Source organism: Chinchilla lanigera, unplaced genomic scaffold (assembly GCF_000276665.1).
Source record: "Chinchilla lanigera isolate Chin_1 unplaced genomic scaffold, ChiLan1.0 scaffold00006, whole genome shotgun sequence".
NCBI classification, from domain to species: Eukaryota; Metazoa; Chordata; class Mammalia; order Rodentia; family Chinchillidae; genus Chinchilla; species Chinchilla lanigera.
The window spans coordinates 28,899,423-28,918,536 of record NW_004955407.1 but is presented as its reverse complement, the minus strand read 5'-3'; the positions used below and the strand labels follow the sequence as shown (position 1 = coordinate 28,918,536).

General features: G+C 36.0%; 1 protein-coding gene across 2 annotated transcripts in view; it reads left to right on the top strand.

Moving 5' to 3' along the window:
- Grik1 (glutamate receptor, ionotropic, kainate 1) overlaps positions 1-18,894 on the top strand; it is a 409,294-nt gene extending 390,400 nt beyond the window's left edge. Inside the window, exons 15-17 of one of the 2 annotated variants that reach the window (XM_005375621.2) lie at positions 1,936-2,186; positions 17,983-18,069; positions 18,483-18,894. In XM_005375621.2, the coding sequence (XP_005375678.1) occupies positions 1,936-2,186; positions 17,983-18,069; positions 18,483-18,638 (494 nt within the window). In that variant the 3' untranslated portion in view covers positions 18,639-18,894. The remainder of the gene's footprint in view (positions 1-1,935; positions 2,187-17,982; positions 18,070-18,482) is intronic. The other variant, XM_005375622.2, reaches the window with a different exon arrangement.
- The last annotated feature ends 220 nt before the right edge of the window (positions 18,895-19,114 follow it).

Here is a 19,114-nt window from a genome sequence, read left to right as displayed (position 1 = left end):
TTAGGAAATGTGCCACCTGAGGAATTTAAAATAAAACTTCAAGAGGATGAGAGCAGTTAAGGTTTAAACAGGTTACAGGGAGGCTGGAAATTACCTTCCTTAGAGACCAACTTTAAACAGGAGTTGGATCTCCATCTGTCTGAAACGCTTTAGGTCTTGTGCACCCTGAAGGCAGAAGGAAAGCATCAGTCAGCATTCATTGAGGGCCCGCTGGGTATAGCACCATCATCACTGCTGCAACCACGACCATAAGAGCTATTGCTGCACTCTGCAAAGCACTTTCATATACTTGAAAGCAAAGTGCTCCATAACTGCTCAGTCCTATGAGTGTGTTAAATGGTGCTAATTTTAACACTACCATCACTCTTGGGATGTTTAAGCAAACAGCCAATACCTTCTAATTTGACTTCCAAGCCCCATTTTCTCACCAAAAATCTATATTCTTAATGGCAAGCCAATCTCTCTCCAAAGCATCGTGTTCTTCTCTTAATCTTGATTTTGAGTGCTGACAATTATTTTTTAAGACATCTTAGGAAGAAAGAAATGACAGTTGCCACTAACGTTAAACTTCCACCTTTTAAACTTCAACCATGCCATAGAACACCAGGAATATGTGGGGATGGGGAGGGGTGGGGTGGGATCATTTTCCTGGGAATAATACTGAGAAATAAGAAGTAAGGAGAACTGAGTTTGATTCTTGGTTCTATCAGTAAATATTAGTTTCATTCATATTTTCATAGTTAAAGTTTTTTCCATCTTGTTGCTAATGTACTGGACTATGTGATTCCCAGGATTTCTTCTTGTCCTCAAATGTCTAATTTTTCAATTGCTTCAAACAAGAAATGCTCTAAAAGGTCTAAGCCAAGACAACCAGGGTATATGGTTGCTATTTTCCTACTGAGTAAAAGAAATGCTAGCAAACATTTTTATCACCCAAGGAGAAATTGAGTTGAAGTACCTTATTTTGTCCCTTCCTTTACATTGATTAATACAGAAAATCAGTATTGAGAAGCTAAACCCACAAATAGATGTTAATATCTCTAACACTTACATAATTAAATGTTCATCCACATTACTACGAAATAGAGCATGAATATCATCAATAAAATCCTTGCAAATTTTCTCAACAAAACTGAATTTTCTAGGACCTTTGAATTATTCAAAACCTCCTCTTAAGTTTACAGCTACATAGGTCAGCATGAATAAACAGCTATAACCAACATCTGCAAATTTTCAGTGGCTTGCAGAATAAATGGTTATTCTTTGACAGTGCCACAGTTCAGTGTAGATTAAAAGAGAAGCTCTGTCTCATGTTGTCACCTGAGGACCCAAGTTCCTTCTATTTTGTAGTTCCACCATGCCTGATAACTTGAAGTCTCAGTCTTCTTGCTGTGTATTTGGGGAAAGAGAGCCCCCAAAAATCATTTTAGAAAGATTTATGACACAAGAGCAAAATGCCATGCATAACTTTAAATCTCATTAGCTGGGACTCAGTCACATGACCACACTGAACTGTAAAGGAGACGAGGAAATATCTAATCAGGTACTCCCTTGCAAAGAAGAGGAAATGGCCCAACTCAGTCACAATCTGAGGGGACAGAAAACCCTGAAAAAAAAGTATTAATAATCTAAATGATGAAATCTTGAGATTTGTGAAGAACTTACCAGACCCAGAAGTACGTCTGAATTTGTAGCTCAGCCTTTCTAATTCGATGAGGAGAAAACAGTCTGCTCCAAAGTGAATCTCAGCAGGTCAGCTTTCCTCTTTCTAATTATTTAGTCTTCAGTGTATAAGATTGGTCTTTCCTGTCCTTGGCTAGTCAGTTAGTGGGCTGGGGTTTCACAGTAACCTTATAGCATTTACCAAAAAGATAATAAAACATACTGATGTCTTCTTCAATGTTTTGATGATCACTATCCAAATGACCTTTCCAGGCTCTCCTTACCGGGATAAAATTACAATTGCTATTCTTCAACTACAAGAAGAGGGGAAGTTGCACATGATGAAAGAGAAATGGTGGCGGGGAAACGGCTGCCCTGAAGAAGACAGCAAAGAGGCCAGTGCCCTGGGAGTAGAAAATATTGGGGGTATCTTCATTGTCCTGGCTGCTGGACTGGTCCTTTCTATATTTGTAGCCATTGGAGAATTTATTTACAAATCACGGAAGAACAATGACATAGAGCAGGTGAGTCATCTCTTTCTAAGACTGGGTGGTTTTAGTTTGAATTATCTGTCTTAAATTTGAGGCTTTTAAGGATGTTTGTTCTTTTTTGGTAACAGTCCATTGAATTAGATGCCTAGAAGAGCCACTTTTGAGTTAGAGCAAAGAGCTATTGAATCCCTGCCAGGTGCTGCCAGCCCTGTAGTGCCATCATTTATTAATGAGGGGAAGGAAAAGCCTAAACACTAAATCCAATTAGCACTATTTGGAACAACAGTGCAGAAATTCCAAATTCAGTTAATTTCTTGATAGTTATTTGCTTGTAAGATGGAAACTGTAGACATATCAAGAAAGAAGGAAATCCCAAATTGGAAAAGAATCTACCCTTTAACATGTGGATTCTGAGCACATGTATTAACACAAAGTAATTTATATGTAAACATAAAAGTAGTATTTTGAAATTGAGCATTTACTTCTTTCAAGGTGTGATTGGTAAAAGGATAATTTACTCAATTTTTATCAGGAATATGATGAACAACACAAAATAGCACTAAAATATATTTGAGACTTTATTTTTCAAAATTATATTTAGGATCATAGGATGATTACAACAGTCAACCACATTTGCTTCTTTTATTTTTTAAAGGAACTCACACCAGAAACTTAGATTCTTTTGAAAAGATATGTGTGATTTAAGACAATTCCATTATAATCATACTAGAATAAACAAAAGGCAAAGTTCCTGGCCATTGCTATGTGTTAGGCCAATCACTTAATTTAAAGATATTGTTAAAATTTCGAGACTATGGACTATTAATAACAGAGACAGTTTAATGCTCTGTTGTTTCTAACTTGAAATTTTTCATGATATCTTTAACAAGGAGTCGCACATTTTCATTTTACGCTGCACCCTGCAAATTATATGGCTGGTTCTGATGAATAATCTGACTCTAAATTCATTTAAGTGGAAGCTATCCTTATTCACCCAAACCTGGGGATGATTTATTATAACTGTTTTCTTCGTGAGAATCTTCCCCAGATTTGCAAAGCCACTGTGTGAATACTAAGCACCCCTTTCATGAACCACACTCTACAAAACTGCCTTTAATTATAAGGGGAATGGACTGACCTGCTTTAACTTTCAATTTGCTCTTGAGGTGTCTTGTTTTATGCAACTAATTTGAAAAATAAAAGTTTGTATATATTATGCTTTATTTAATGTGCTTCTCATAATGGCCAGCTTCATTTTATTTAAATTTTCATTTAAACACTCATTCTTGCTTTTGATTTATTCATTTTTCTATATTTTTTTCTCATTTCTTTTGCATGCAAGGCTTTTTGTTTCTTTTATGGACTGCAATGTAAGCAAACCCATCCAATCAACTCCACTTCCGGAACTACTTTATCTACGGACTTAGAATGTGGCAAATTAATTCGAGAGGAGAAAGGGATTCGGACACAGTCTTCAGTTCATATTGTATAATCAGTTTTTTTTTTTTTAAGAAAAAATGTATGCCCAGTAGAAATTGTTTCTTCTAATCAGTGTTGTTATGTCTGTCTCCAGTAAGCACACATAACCATAAATCCCTATCCCTTTATTCTAGCAAAATTCACACACGGTACCCTAGACATCCAAGTCAATGCGCTGGAGAGAAATATGCACTATATGTTGAAGCAGGCTCATATTAGGAGGAATAGATTCTTATTTATGTATATGTAGAAATCTATCCTGTCTAAAATAGTGACCTTTATTCTATCTTCGTGCATTAAAAATAAGGGACTCTTTCCTCATGAAAAAAGGAAAATCATATTTTCAACGGTCCAAAGCATAAAAAAAAAAAGCTAATTCTGTGCACCTCTTTTCATCTTTGTGACCTTTGCCCCCCTTTCTTTCCTTCTGTCTGTCCCATATGTTCCTTAGATTCACAAATTTCAAACTTCCTGAAGCCCTTACACATTCAATAAGGCCACAGAACTCCATAACAATGTTAATTTTTAATTCAAATTGATTCACTACTTAAATGTATTATTTACACAAAGACTCAAAAGCATTTTTCATCTTAAAGATTCAAAAACCGGGATCCAGAGAATCGTGACTGAACTCGAACCTCTGGCATCAATGCAGAAGAGCATTACCTAACTTGAACACCACTCATGGAAACCAAACACAATCAAGAATGATTTCTGGGCAAAAATGAATAACATCAAGCTCTCAAACAGTAGTTACTTACAGAATTTAGCAATCTTCCATAGGTGTAGAAGGAACTCTAAGGAACTGTGATATTTTTTCAAGCTATACACCATTTCTCAAAAGTCCTAAGCTGTGAACTAATTGATAGCCTCCTGTGTTTACTGCTTACTCACCCTCACTCTTTGCACTGATGAGCATCTTTGCACAAAATGCTATTCCGTTGCTTCCCAGTTGGCCAGGATGGAGTGGCTGTTCTTGCAGCAACCTTTACTGAGCCACTGCGCGCTCATCTCTGCGGCTCCATCACTGTTATTAATTCATTCCGAGTGTGTTGAAGAGAAGTGCAAGGCAGAGAAAACAAATACAGGAAAGAATTTCCACATGCATTCATTACAGATCCTCGTAGATTCATTTTCCACCTGCATTTGAAGTGCTATAAGTAATCCCCACACTAACCCAACTGGGTGACACAGAAAACCAACTGCATATTGAATTTGCTGTGACAGAAAATGCCTGCTGGTCCCTCTGGGGGTGTTTTCCCTTCATAGTGAGTAGGAAAGTTGATGCCTTTCATCATTCCTCAATATGTGATCAATTGGTCTTTGTTCTCCTTAATGGCATTACCTCCTGCCACCTTAAGTGATCCCCTAAAATACATCCCTCAGAAGTAGGGATTTGCCAAGTTGCATTTCCTTCTCCTTGCTTAGCTGTAAGTGGGTTCCAGCTTTGAATCAAAATCTCTCCAGTCAACCCTCTATTTCTTAAGTAGAGCAAGTTCAGAAAAGTTAATTCTTTTCCTAATTGTTTTTCAGTATTACCTTCTTCTTTAAGTAAATATCCTCTTAAGAAAGTATCTATAAATTATACTGCTGCTTATTTACCATCCTTGAAGTAGAAGCAACCTACTTTTTGTTTCCAGTAAGAGTTCAAATTTGTTTTGAGATAAATATTACATTATATTTTGTTTTATGTTTTACTGCTTTGGCATATAGAAATTCCAAACTACTTCAGTTTATTTTTCCAAAATTATCCAATAGACAAAAATGCTACCAAAAACTTCATAAGTAATTGAAAAAGTATAAAAAAAGAGGTACAATAATTACTAACAAAATTTGCCTTTTTATAGAGATCATCATTAAAAAGTTTAGAGATTTAGATAGAGAAATGATCCCTTTAAAAAATAACATGTGAGCTTGGCATGGTGGTACACATCTGTAATCCCAGCACTCAGGAGGCTGAGGCAGGAGGATTGTTGCGAGTTTGAGACCAGCCTGGTCTACAAAGTGAGCTCAATGCCAGCTTGAACTGTATAGCAAGACCCTGTCTCAAAAAGACAAAAAACAACAAAACATAATATTTGTACACTACTTTAAACTATATATTACCTAATTCTGATGTTTAATACTGTTTTCTAGTTTTCATGATATTTTCACATACAGCATTACACTGGATTCTTTCACCAATTTTAATTCAACTTTACTAACAGAGAAACATGTCAGAGCCCACAGCTAGACTCATAGACATTAGAATCAGAGGAAATTTTAAACTATCCAAACTTAGCTTCAAGTATAGCCACCTGTGAAATGACTATAGGTAAGCTGCTGAATTTCTCAGTCTTAGTTTTCTAACATATAATTTCTGAAAAATATGAAGCATCATTTCTAAAACATAAGGTTGTCTTGAAGGACTGTTTTTCAAAATGGTTCCGCTGGTAATTGTTTCTCAAGGAAGATTTTCAAGATTAACTCTGAGAGCATCGTACTGAACCTTCCTTAACCGCATATGTCAGTGTGTTTAATTTTTGGTATGGATCAAGAATTTCCAACAAGGTAGAAAACTACTCAGCATTTCCCAAATCCCTGTTAGATCACAATCTTGTTTTTCCTCAAGAGCTTCTTGACAGACCGGTGTTCCACAGACAGTCCCTAGGGAACACACATGTGATGATGCGAATCACACCCATGATAATGCGTCAAAGATCATGCACTGCATGCGGCATATCATAACCATTCAATACGCAAACGTGTATTAGTTGGTGTAAAGTTTTCACTTCTCTGAGCTTCAATTTCCTTATCTATCAGATGAAGAAGGTACTGTAGACTTTATATATTTTCCATCAAAATTAATTGAAATCATTTGCCATAGAAAAATTAAGCCACTTATAAAAGTCTTGTTAATCAAGATTGGTTAACGAAAGTATGTCAGTTCCTACTAGAGAAATTAAGTACTTCTCTCTGGTCACATAGTGGTAAGAAAAATTTATTAAGCATCTTAATCAGAGTCAGATTTCAAAGACAGGTTTACTAATGTAGGGATTCAAACTCTGCCTTTAAGACAAATTTTCCCTGCACAAGCATTAAAAATCAATGGCAAGGTCATCTTACCTAAAAGAGAGACCCAAATTAGCAATACATGAGGACCTATAGTGAAAGTTTTAGACCTCAGCTCTAGGCTTTGTGATTTAATTAGTCTGGAGGTGGAGCAGGGCAATAGTACTTCAGCTGTCCATTTGATTCCAGTGTACCAGAAGGATGAGAGTAAACACACATTCATATACACAAGTGGAATTCAATAAGTCACTGATATTTCTTTACTTATTCTAAAAGTAGAGGTGTTAATCCATACATAATTTCACATTTAACATTCAATATTCAATGGACTTTTTACATGGAGAACTCTGAAAGATACTGTATATTTTTGATATAGATATCATACAATATCAATTGGTAATCTCCCATTAAATTGTTACACAGTATTAGCACCACTCAAAATTGCTATATAAACAGTTCTTTGCTGTCTTTTTTTCATTTACATTCTTTACACTTTTCTTCTTCTCCTTTTATTCGAAAATTCTTGCTATCATGTAAATGACTGCCAAGAGAATAGTGACTCACTCCCACAGGGTTCATGGCATTTCAAATAAAATTTAGACAAAAACCTAACTCTGTTTTTACCTTGTTAGTTCTTAGACTTTGGTGTAAATCAGAAGAACCTGTGGAAATTATTTACAGTTTATAGGCTGTACTTCCAGACATTTCTCTTCAACGCATGCATTCCAAGAATCTGTATTTTATATAAAGTTTGAAAGTGAATGCCTAAAATTACTTTTATGAAGTATCTTGAATGAAGCATTTTTTCCAAAATTAAGTTCTATGCAGGAATCTTCTTTAAAACTATCTTCAATATTGGTGATTTTTAAATAGCTTTTCTTTCAAGAATTTTTCCCAACAATAAATATACTTGCTCTCCTTAAATGCAGTTGGTAAACATGCATTTTTAATGAAAGCTAGCTTGAATATACCAGTTTTACTCAAACTAGTGGGCAATAAATTTTTATTTAACGAGAGCTGTTTGTAGATTTTAGCTTAAGGAAATATTGTGTAAGGTCAGGGAGAGAGTAAGGAGGTGTGAAAATACTGAACAAATATATCAATAATAATGAATCACATTATGTTGTTTGTTTCTTAATAAGTCTATCCCTAACCTCATCCCATAAGAGAAAAATAAAGTTTTATTTTGTTTTAGCCTAAACATAAATAAAATTATTTGAAAGTGGTTTTATTTTTCAGGAAAATGGGAACTACCAAAAAAAAAAACCTATGGTACAAATAGTGCCATTAGGAAAATCAGCCAGCTCCTGTGATTATCAACCTGTCCAAAGTTTATGTTCAAATTCCTCCTTGCAGTTGACTAGCATTATGTTCTATCCTGCAGGGGCTATTTCTGGCCAAGCAGTAGTACAATGAATCCCAGCTAATTTCCAAGCACATGATCCTTCTACAAGTGTATTCCTTAGTAAGCATGAACAGCCTTTAAAAGCAAAAGGAAAGCAAAGCATTCTTTCTGTACTATTTTCTGCACTTCTAACTGTGCCAAATGGCATTATTAATTAACTCCTATAGATAATGAAAAATCCTGCTTGATGCTGCAGCTTTTACTTGCCTTTAGGAACCATCTCATTGTGTTTCTCACAGTTATAGAATTTTATGTCCAGATGCACAAGCATATTGAAATCGTTTTTGCTTTCAATACTCTCTCCATAGAGAATAGTTTCATGAAAAATGAGTGTATCCCTTCAATTTTCAAAGATTTTCTATTTGCAAAGATAAGGGCATTCTCAAGACAGAAAGTCAACATCACAAATGCACTGTGTAGTTCCACACCCCGCACGCCCAAGTACAGCTAATGACCCAAACTGCACAGCAGTGTGTATCCTTGTCACGTGCATGCTAACAGAGGGACAAAAAAAATAAGGAACGGGACTTGAACAATGGAGTAACATTTCAGTATTTCTCCTTAACAATTAAATTTTTCAAATTTAATTTGATCAGAATTGTCTTTCTCCCTGTTTTTCAACTGAACGACTTGTCCACACTTAAAATATTCCAAAATTCAGGTTTTTCAGCTTCTAAACACAATATATCCCTGGTCATCTAGGCTTTACCACACATAGGAACTAAGAAACAAGTGTTTATACATAATCTACCCAAACTGAGCACACTTCAGATGCTTCTAAGTGTCTTCAGCTCCATTTCTTCTGTAGTTTGGCCAACTTCTTTGGCAAGTGGTGTGTAGAAGCCTATCTCTGTAATTGTGTGGACAGGATTGCATTTGCCTACAAATCCAAATATTTGTTGTCAGAGACATCAGAAATCAATGAACACATTTAGCAATATTTTTTCAGGGTCCAAGTTGATGCTGTCTTACAAACCAAACTTTGAAAGATGTGTATGTTCCAGTAGACAGGTGTCTTGGGAATTAAAAGCCAAGAATTTAGTTCCCCACATTGTGGCCAAATGTTCATGTGTCTTTAGTCCAGTCATTTTAATTCCCTTAACCTCAGATTCCTTATCTGCAGAATAAAGAAGTTGCCTTTGATTCTCTGTTTCAATCACAATAGTTAAAAACTTCTAGTAGAAAACAGGAAGGAAATAAAATTTTAGAAGAAGTAAAATATGCTCATATATATTTTCAATGAGGTTGGATGTCTCTCTTGAACACATTAAATTTTTATTGCGGTATGAATTACTTTGCTCTATTCGTACATCTAGGTAGAAAAAGCATGTTCTAGAGAGAGACAAACAAGTCCTAAACAACCAACACAGCACCTGGGAGCAAAAGGGCTCTCATATGATCGATCATGAGCAAATGATTACAACACTGATGGCTGCAGAAATGGAATTATTCTCAACTTTGATGAGCCTACAGGCAAAATGCATGCAACAACATAGGAAGCTATTGAAACTGTAGAATTGGTTATATACTTGCAAGTCAGGAAAGGGCAGACATAAGTGGAGCTGGGAGGTGCAGTTAGATTGAAAGTGGAGCTTAAGTATTTCTGCTAAAAAGAAACAAGAAAAGGAAAGCATACATTTATTGTCTATTTTTTATCCCTCTCCTTCCCATTATTAAGTATCAAGGTTTTTATATAAACTGTTTCCAAGCTACAGGTGAGTCAAACTTTCAGCTTTTGAGTTCAAAGTTATCGTTACAAATTTATAGCATTGGCAAAGCCACTGAAAACCATGGCTTTCAATTGCAAGATATCTAGATATTTTGTTGAATAAACCAGTTGTTCCAATTCAAAAAGCTTATCTAATTATTAAGAGCCAAAAGTCAGAAGTTTAACACTGCAGAAATATAGATCATGATGTACTCCTACCTAATTTTTCTCCCCCAGGCCAGTTTTGACCACTAGAGAAGAGACATAAAGAGAAGCACCAAAAGCTTAGCTACTACCTAAATCTCTAAGATGAGCTTCAGTGACGTTCCCGAGCCTAGTCTAAATTTGAATGGACAGCAAAATAGAAATTCCAGAAAAGTGCAAAGGGAATGGTGACTCAAAAATGTCACTGGGAGCTGCATAGGATGTAACCCAGAAAGGGTAAGACCTGCAGAAAAACTGAACCTCCAACTAGCTCCTGAATAGCAGAAAAACAATATCTAAGCAGTGACCATATGGGAACTTTCATGAATTGCAAGTTCAGGGAATGTGAGAGAAAATATCTAAAATCACGGCCCTTCCCACCAGAAAGCTTTGTGCAAGGGTTGAGAAAACTCATGGAGTGGAAGACTTCAGGTTGGACAGAAAAAACACAGAATGTACAGCCCAGACAGGAAGACTGGGGTGGGACAATAGCTCTCTCAGAAGTCATACTAGAAATAGACTGGTGTCCGTAACCCAGTAGGATGTCACTCCAGGAAAACTGAAAGATACAGAAGGTAGCGTGGAATAGATGTCCCCAGGTACCCCAGGTACTTTACACACCGTTCCTAATTCCAAGTGATATTTTCAAAGAAGACTCAGAGAAAGATGAGTAGAGAGACCTGCATGACCTGAGTCACTAACCAAAAGAAAACTTTTCAAACAACAAAAAAGAATTACATCGTTGACAAGATCAATTAGCAGATGAGGAGCCTCGACATAAGATGAACCCTGATTTAAAAATAACTGGTATCACAAAATTTGGGTGTACTTGAATATATCCTGAGAAAAATGCATGTACATGCCAGTGGATCTAAATTGGTACCCTGAAGACTCTACTGGTATTGCATGCAAGCGCTAGCACTTGGAGCAACTGAAACCTGCCTCAAGGTTGATATACCTGGGGGACAGGGCCATCCCTTGTAGGAGAAAGGGCATGCAAAACACCTCTCTTGGAGATGTACCTTTATGGCTTAAATCAGCCTCTGAGATGCTAAAAAGACAGACCCTCTTCCCACCATGAGGTGTGGGAAAGCCAATTGCTATGGCTCTGGGGGCAGGAAGCAAGCGAGAAGCCAGCCAGCAGGACATGAGCTACACTGGTCTCTGACAGTGACTTCAAGTAAAAGAAAAGCACGGAGAGCTTTGGGATTGCTCTGATGTAAACAAAAATTTCTTCCACCTCTGAGCAAGTGAAGCCGTTTACTCTGGATATATAAGGTACACCTGAAGCTTAGCCTCACTGCAGAAACATCAAAGGGATCAGGTGGATCACTTTGCATCTTCTCGCTATACCCTCCATCACTTTAAACTTTCCTGGACACAGAAAAGTTTTAGCTGCTCTCAAATGGCCTTCAGAGGATATGGGAGACCCAGAAGATAGCCTTGGGTCGGCCTGATGACGCTATTTCCCTTGTTTGGTGACTGTCTGCTCTTAGAGTTTAAGACAGGGAGGTGGATGCAAACCCGGTACAGGTGCCATACCTACCAAGCTGCTCCTTTTATCTCTCTTTCTGTTGGAGGTTGATCCTGGCAGGCTCTAGGTGGCAGGTGAGCGGCCTTTTCTCAGCTATTCTTGATATCTAGGTCAAGATTCTTCCACCACCTGGTTGAAATTTTCTCCTTGCAAGCAAATACAAAATCATTCTCCTTCACACACCATCTTCAATACATGCACTGGGTCCTGAAGGCTCTAAGCTGGATTATTTAATGTCCAATGTATAATATTCAGAGTATCTGCTTTTTCCTTCTTTAACATACCTGACTATCGTAATTAATACATTCAAAGTGCAAAGTCTCTTCAGATCCACAAAAGCTTATTTAAGAACTCAAAGCTGCAAATTTAACTTTTTTTTCCTATTGCACCCCTACCTGAAGGACAATGCATACAAAAGTTCATGTCACAACTTTTAAAATGGGAAAAAAATGGAATTCAGAAGAATTAGGGGGTAGGAAGCACACAGATTCGTATCAAAATGTTGTGTTCCTCTCAAAGGCTTCTGTGAAATTGTCTCTAATGTTAGAGGAAAATGAACTTCTATATCCTTATCTACCAGATGTGGATTGCATAACTCTGGCAGCCAAACTATGTGCAAAATTGCCTTTTGGAATTCCTTTAAAAATTAGAAATTCACATGGACCCTGCATGCCATTCCACAATATACTTATTTTAATGGGAGAATAAGTTTCCTAAGTACAACCTTTAAATAAATGTAAGCCACAAAAGAAGGTCTTTGTGAATTGCATGTCATCAAATAATCCTAGATTTATTTTTGTAGTTTAAGAACTCAGGTAACAAAACAAAGAAACCTACAGAATAAATTCTTACAGAGAGACAGTTAAATCTAGGCTCTGAGAAGACAAAAGTGTTGGCAACAAGTCTCAGGGATAGGAGGAAAGATGAAATAAAGGAGAAGAAAAGGATACAGAGGTGCTAAAACATGACATTAAAAAGTCTGCAGGAAATGAGCTAGTGGAGTCTCCACGCTACAGTGCAAGGGAGAAGGAGCAGAGGGAGAACCTAGGAGAAGCCAAATTAAAGCAATCAAAGCCAGGGAAATGGGCTGAACAAGGAAGGTCTCTGGGGCCGTAGGTAGGGATAAGGCACAGCGAGCACGTTAGGAAATTATGCTTCAGTGTCTAGATTTCCTCCCGCACAAGACTCTCAGTCTAGACCTAGGAAATGAGAATCGGGTCCATCGTTGTTTCTCAGGCACACCCCAACATTAGCACTGTTCTTGAGGCTTATTCATGGATACAATAATAATATAGTAGTCACTCTTTAGAGGTTCTCCAATTCATTCTTTAAAGAGCCAAGGATGGGTGTAGGAAAAATGGCCCATGGATTCTGAATAAACTCAGAAAGCATAAAAGGAGAGCAAATGATGCCCAAATTCTCAACTCTAGAATGAGGAACTTCACACAAAGATGGTACATACCTAATTATTCCAAGAGCTTCCCTCTATCTACCTTCACTAAATTACTAGGAGCAGGGAGAGGACATCAAGAGCCTGACTTCTGCCCTCAGACTATCAATGACCCTGAAGGAACCAAAGGCTTTGTGTAGATGAGTGATCAAACTTTCCAAAGCTTCAAGGTAGCAAATATACAAGTAGGAGTTCTGTTCCTGTACCCTAAAACATTTCCTGACTTTAAGCATAAAACTTGTTAAATTTTCTATATGAACCGAAGGATTTTCCTGAGCATATAAAAAAATGTTAAGGATGTGAACTTAGTCCTTCTTGATATAAAAAATTCCATTCAAACACTGATTCCATGGGACTATGGCAATAATTTGACCAAGCCAAGAAAACGATAATACCATTATTTCTCAGAAATCTGTTTGCTTGGCACTCCATATGTTACTGAAAATATTTTTTACAGAAAGACTTTAAGGCATATTTTGATTTTAAGTTATAGCAGGTTCATACTTCAAGTGACAGGCTTTACATCTATAAAATGATGATAATATCATCAACATACTTGTGTTCCATGTGAAATGTGAAAATTTATTAAACAATGTCACAGGGCACGTCGAGTATCTTTGAATAAGCAGCCTACTAATCTAAAATGAGAAAAATATACAAAATGTAAGATTTGTATTATATTATTGACTCGGTCAGAGCTCTTAAAAATAACTTGTTGAGAAAAAAGCACTAAAGGTATAAACATCAAAGTAATTCTCCCAAATTTCCACCTACAAGTACCAGCGAATGAACAAACTGAATGCATAAATTTTGAATTTACAACAAAAAGTCAGTCAGACATTTACAGTCTGATGGCAAATTTGCAACCAATATGAAACCAATCCCAGAAAACCTAGTTTTATGAATGGTGCATATTCAAATCAAATTCTAATGCAGAGGTTTTTCTATAAATTAAAAAATTATTGTCTTTCTTTACACTATTTTCTGAGGCAATATATTTTAGGTTAAAACAAAAAGAACTCTGTGAGTTTCCCTGGCATGATCCAGGACAACCTTTGCAGTGGAAGAATAAAGGCATAATGAAAAATTACATACTTTACATTCAGGCTTACATCAGCACCAAAAAAATAAAATATTTGGGGTTAATTTAAAAAGGTTCTATGCACACGCCTGTAATCCCAGCACTTGGGAGGCTGAGTCAGGAGGATCCTTGCAAGTTTGAGACCAGCGTAGGCTAAAAAGTGAGCATAAGGCCAGCCTGAACTGCATAGTGAAATGCTGTCTCAAAAAGACAAAAAAAAAAAAAAAAAAAAAAAAAAAAAAAAAAAAAAAAAAAAAAAAAGTCAGCAGCTATAAAGAGAAACACACCAAAGGGGAAGATCAAAGAGATCAAATGAATGCAGGAGAAGCTGAGGAAGGGGCTTGAGAGACACACCCAGGAAGTGAAGACACAGAAAAGACGAATGTCATTCAGCAAAACTGAAGTATGTAAGCAAATTTTTCTTCCACAACCAGGAGAGCTGCAGTTCTAGATAACATTTCCTTTGCAAGTGGAGCTTCCTGTCAGATTTATCATCACAAAGATTTGTTGTAAATGGGCTCACAAGCACATGGATTTTTTTAATAAAAAAGAACTACAGTTATGTTTACTTTCCCTCTCATGTTTGAGCACCTATTATTCACGGAGCACGACACAGCTGTCATGATGTTATTTCCTTCAAAAACACGGAAACATGTTCTGGACTGAACAGAGTAACAAAAGGCATTGAAAACTTATATGTTAAGTATATAGATGATATATTTATGTACAACACTGATATAAACAAAAGTATTGCTGAATGGAGAGGCGTATGGTGACTCAAATGAAAGAAGCATCAATCTTTAAAAAAAAAGTAGAAGAAAAGAAAGTAGGCAACTGCCATAGGATTAAAATGTTTTCACTGTAGTAATAAATTTTTTAGAAGAAACCATTCAACTACATGTCATTCACACACATACACACACATTAATTCACTGAATTCTTATAGTAGCTCCATGGAATGGATTCTATTAATATCTTATAGATACGGAAACTGAGTCAAAGAGAAAATAAACACTGCCCAGTTTAAGGTAGCTAAGCCCCATACTTGAAGTTTAAACAGCAGCATTCTGAGTTGCCGGTGACCAATTCCAAAGTAGAATTGATAGTCATATATAGCTCCATTAAAAATGTGATCATGCATCAGAAATAAATAGAAATATTTAAGATCCAAACTGCCGGCAGCATTTCCAGGCTTCAGTAAATTGAAGAAATCATTAGGATATCCTGCTTTCAATAACAGTGCTCCTGGAGATATCAGCTAGCTACATGTTGCTCTGTTTGACATTTTTGATGAAAGTAGAATCTAGAAATTTAAACTATCATGTTAAAAAAAATAATGCTTTCACATCTCTATTTGTATGAGAAATTCATCAAAACCCAAGCCCAGAGATGTAAGCTCTAGAAAGCTACTGTAATTTTGATTCTGATTCTCTAAACTCAACCTTTATATGTTATATGGATCTTTAATTCTGAGATTAGAAAAGGCAAGGTAGTTAACGAATAGGAGTCCATCTCATACCACCTAGTGAGATCCACTCCAGGCTGAGAGATGACCTTCGCTATTTCATTTCCTCTGCATACAAGAATTTGTAGTTTACTTGAGCTCAGGCTGCCAGGGACCTTAAAGGTCATCTTTCCCTGTGACTACAACAAAAACTTGGAAGCAGAAAGGTCAGCCCCCATATCTTGCCATTTTCTTTTTGACAGTTAGAGACAAAAGGAGAATCAAAAAGAAATCATTGTTTGTGGCCAAAGACAGAAACCAGGCCACATATAAAGCTACATTTCTATTCAGTCTCATACTAGAAGCAAGAAGAACTATATTTGGGGTTAATCAAAAGAATAAAGATGCTTGTTGTATTTTAAGACAGTCAAAATTTGAGGGAAGATTTTTCTTTTCTTTTTAAAGACAAACTTCACTGAAGCATATCGACACGATAAGATCTATGACTACCTCTTTCCCTCAAATAGAAAAGGGGTGTTTCAGATAACAGCTTCTTCATTGCATCTTGTGTGCATGCAGGAGGTTCCTTTGAATGGTTTCAATATAAAATAAAATACCAAAATTCAAATGCATGAATGTTGAAATAAAAAAGAAAGATTGGAATTCTTTACTATATGTATTTTATGGGGAAATAATTTCCAAAAACTATTTTTAATAATTAAAAAATTAAAAATTGAGATGTAGATCATTTCCAGTAAAAGCAATTGGGCCCAAGCAGTCCAAGTGGACTGAGTTCAACTACAAGCTTTTTCTTTGAGGTAAATTACTTAATATCCCAATAGTAAATGTCTCCATCTCTGTACTGTGTATAATAACACCCGTGTTATGAGGTTGCTGTGAGATTTTAGGTAACAATGTTTGTCAGTTCCGTGGTACTGATCCCTTTGCCTCCTCCTTCCCCCACATTTTAATGATCTTACTGAAATTAAAAATGTCCTATATCAAATAACCCTCCACTGAAAGAAACTTTTGAGCAAAGTTCACAAAACCCTAATATGACACTATACATCAGTGACACTATAAAATGTTAGTAGTAGCAACACATAGACTATATGACATAATGCTAAAATAAACTCTATTTTATTTGCAATATACTTGCTCTACCATTTTTGGAATTATAATTCATAGAAAACATTTCTGAATGTTTTTGTGTGTATGCCACTAAACCTTCTCAACTAACTGAAGCCACAATTTACCATTTGAAAGAAAATTAACAGGCATGACCTGAATTTTCATCTTTTAGTACCACAGGAAAATGGAAATAAAATTCAAATCTTATGAACACATGCTTAAAAGAGACAGAAAGCCTTATGCAAAGAAGTAGTTTTTCAAGGGGTTTATGTCTAGAATCTAAGCTTATACATCTGACTTTCAAATCAAGCACAAAAATTTTAAAACTACTACTTAACCTACATCAAGTTCTTTTAGACAAAATTGAATATAAATTTTCAAAAGTGCATGGTTCATATTGATACACAAAGAGTATATTATTTAGAACTTTGCAAACAAGGGACCCTAGGGTCTTGCTACAAGGCACTTACAACCTAGAGAAATGATCTGGTAGCTTGTTAGCTGACTCTCAATTTTATCCATTTTGTAAGCCAGTGCTAAAGTGGTAACATTTTCACTTCTATAATCTTTACCAAAGACATTGATATTTTTAACATTTTCTTTTTCTTTTCACTTAAATGATTTTGATTTGGTGATTTTTCAGATCCACCTAATTTTGTTTTATTTTGTTTTTATTTTCTTTTTACTGTAGTAAATATTTATAACTTGAGATCTACCCTTTTAGCAAATTATAAGTACATAATACAATACTGGCAACTATAGCCACAATGGTGTACAGCAGACCTCCAGAACTTACTCTTTGTATAATTAAAACTTTATACCACATGAACAACTATTGCCTCCATTTCCCTCTCACCCAGCCCATATCTAGGGCTAGTCCTCCTGTTTCAATAAATCTGAGTATTTTAGATGCTTCACACAATCTTTGTCCTTCTGTGCAGGCTTATCTCCCTACAGGCTACTTTGAGAGTAACCTCATCAAAAAACAAAACTATGGACTCCTTAAAAGCAGAAATTTATCACTCAAATATCTTAGCTTGGCTAGAAGAAATGACAGTGAATGATGTTTTATTGGGCCATTTATATACTGTGCATGTGAATATAGTTCAATTGTAATGGCGATATATATCTATATACATATAGATCTCATCTGCATATGTATAGCACTGTATCATCACAATTGCATTTTCTTTTGTATTATGCCATCATTTTTGCTGTGCAGTTCTATACCACATCATTTTCCATTTCAATCACAGCTGCATCATTGCTGCTGCCAGAATCTCTGTTCTTTTTGGAAAAAAATATACAATTTAAAATTGTTTTTTTTCTTTTTTTTTATCAGAAAGGAAAGTCATCAAGACTTAGATTTTATTTTAGGAACAAAGTAAGGTTTCATGCGAGAAAAAAACAAAGCCTTGGTGTAGAGAAGGTTTGTTTCATTTTCTATAGCATTACTGAAGTGTCCGTATGCCTTGATAAACCTATCAATGTTTGGATCATCTCAGTGGGGGAAATGCCTTAATTTAAGTCTGTTTTGGTGTCTCAGCAAAGGTAAGTTATCTATTTTGAGAGTCTTGAATTTTCTCTAACTGTGTAGTTTTTTACTGGTGCATTTGTGAATGAAACCATAAAGTTTTCCAGCTAACTTACTGCCTCAGTGCATTTGCGTAGAAAAGAGGGGTGGCCAGTGGGTGGAGGAGGAGATGATGGGAACTGGGCAGCTGTGACAGAACTGTCTTTAAACCATTATCTTGTGGTCACAAACTGTAGGCAAAATACAGGTCTGCACAGGCTGGGGAGAAGTTCAGTTAAACTGATGCTCTGTTATTTCATGTTCTCTAGTGTCTCTCTTTCAATGCCATCATGGAAGAACTGGGAATCTCCCTCAAGAATCAAAAAAAATTAAAGAAAAAGTCAAGAACTAAGGGGAAATCTTCTTTCACAAGTATTCTTACTTGTCATCAGAGACGAACTCAGAGGAAAGAGACTGTGGCATGATCCAAGAAAATGCCTGTAGAAACATTCCGGGAAGTAAAAGGATATGCATTTTGGAGGAAGAATTTCTGACGAATGTGAGATGTGTTTCCATATATCTATATCCTTAACTCTAGTTATGGATATAGATATAAGAAATGCAAAATTTTTAAAACCCATGGATATTACTCGGGAAGTGGCATCAGTTCTTTTGAAATGAATTTATATGCACAATTATTTTGCATTTTCTCTTTTGCCCCAATAAATTGCTGTGTGTGCTTTCTAAATAACAATTTAAAAGTTTTTTCTTTATTTCTTTCTGTTTTTTGTTTTGTTTTTCAGAACAAGCTTGAGCTTTGGTTTCTTCCTTGTTACTTGTTCCATTCACAGTGTTTGCCTGCCAAATATCATCCTTTTTTGAGTTTACCATTTTGAAGAGTCCATTACTTAAGACATAGGGTCTTTATGGACTTGGTTTAAAAATAACTTTTAGTTTCTAC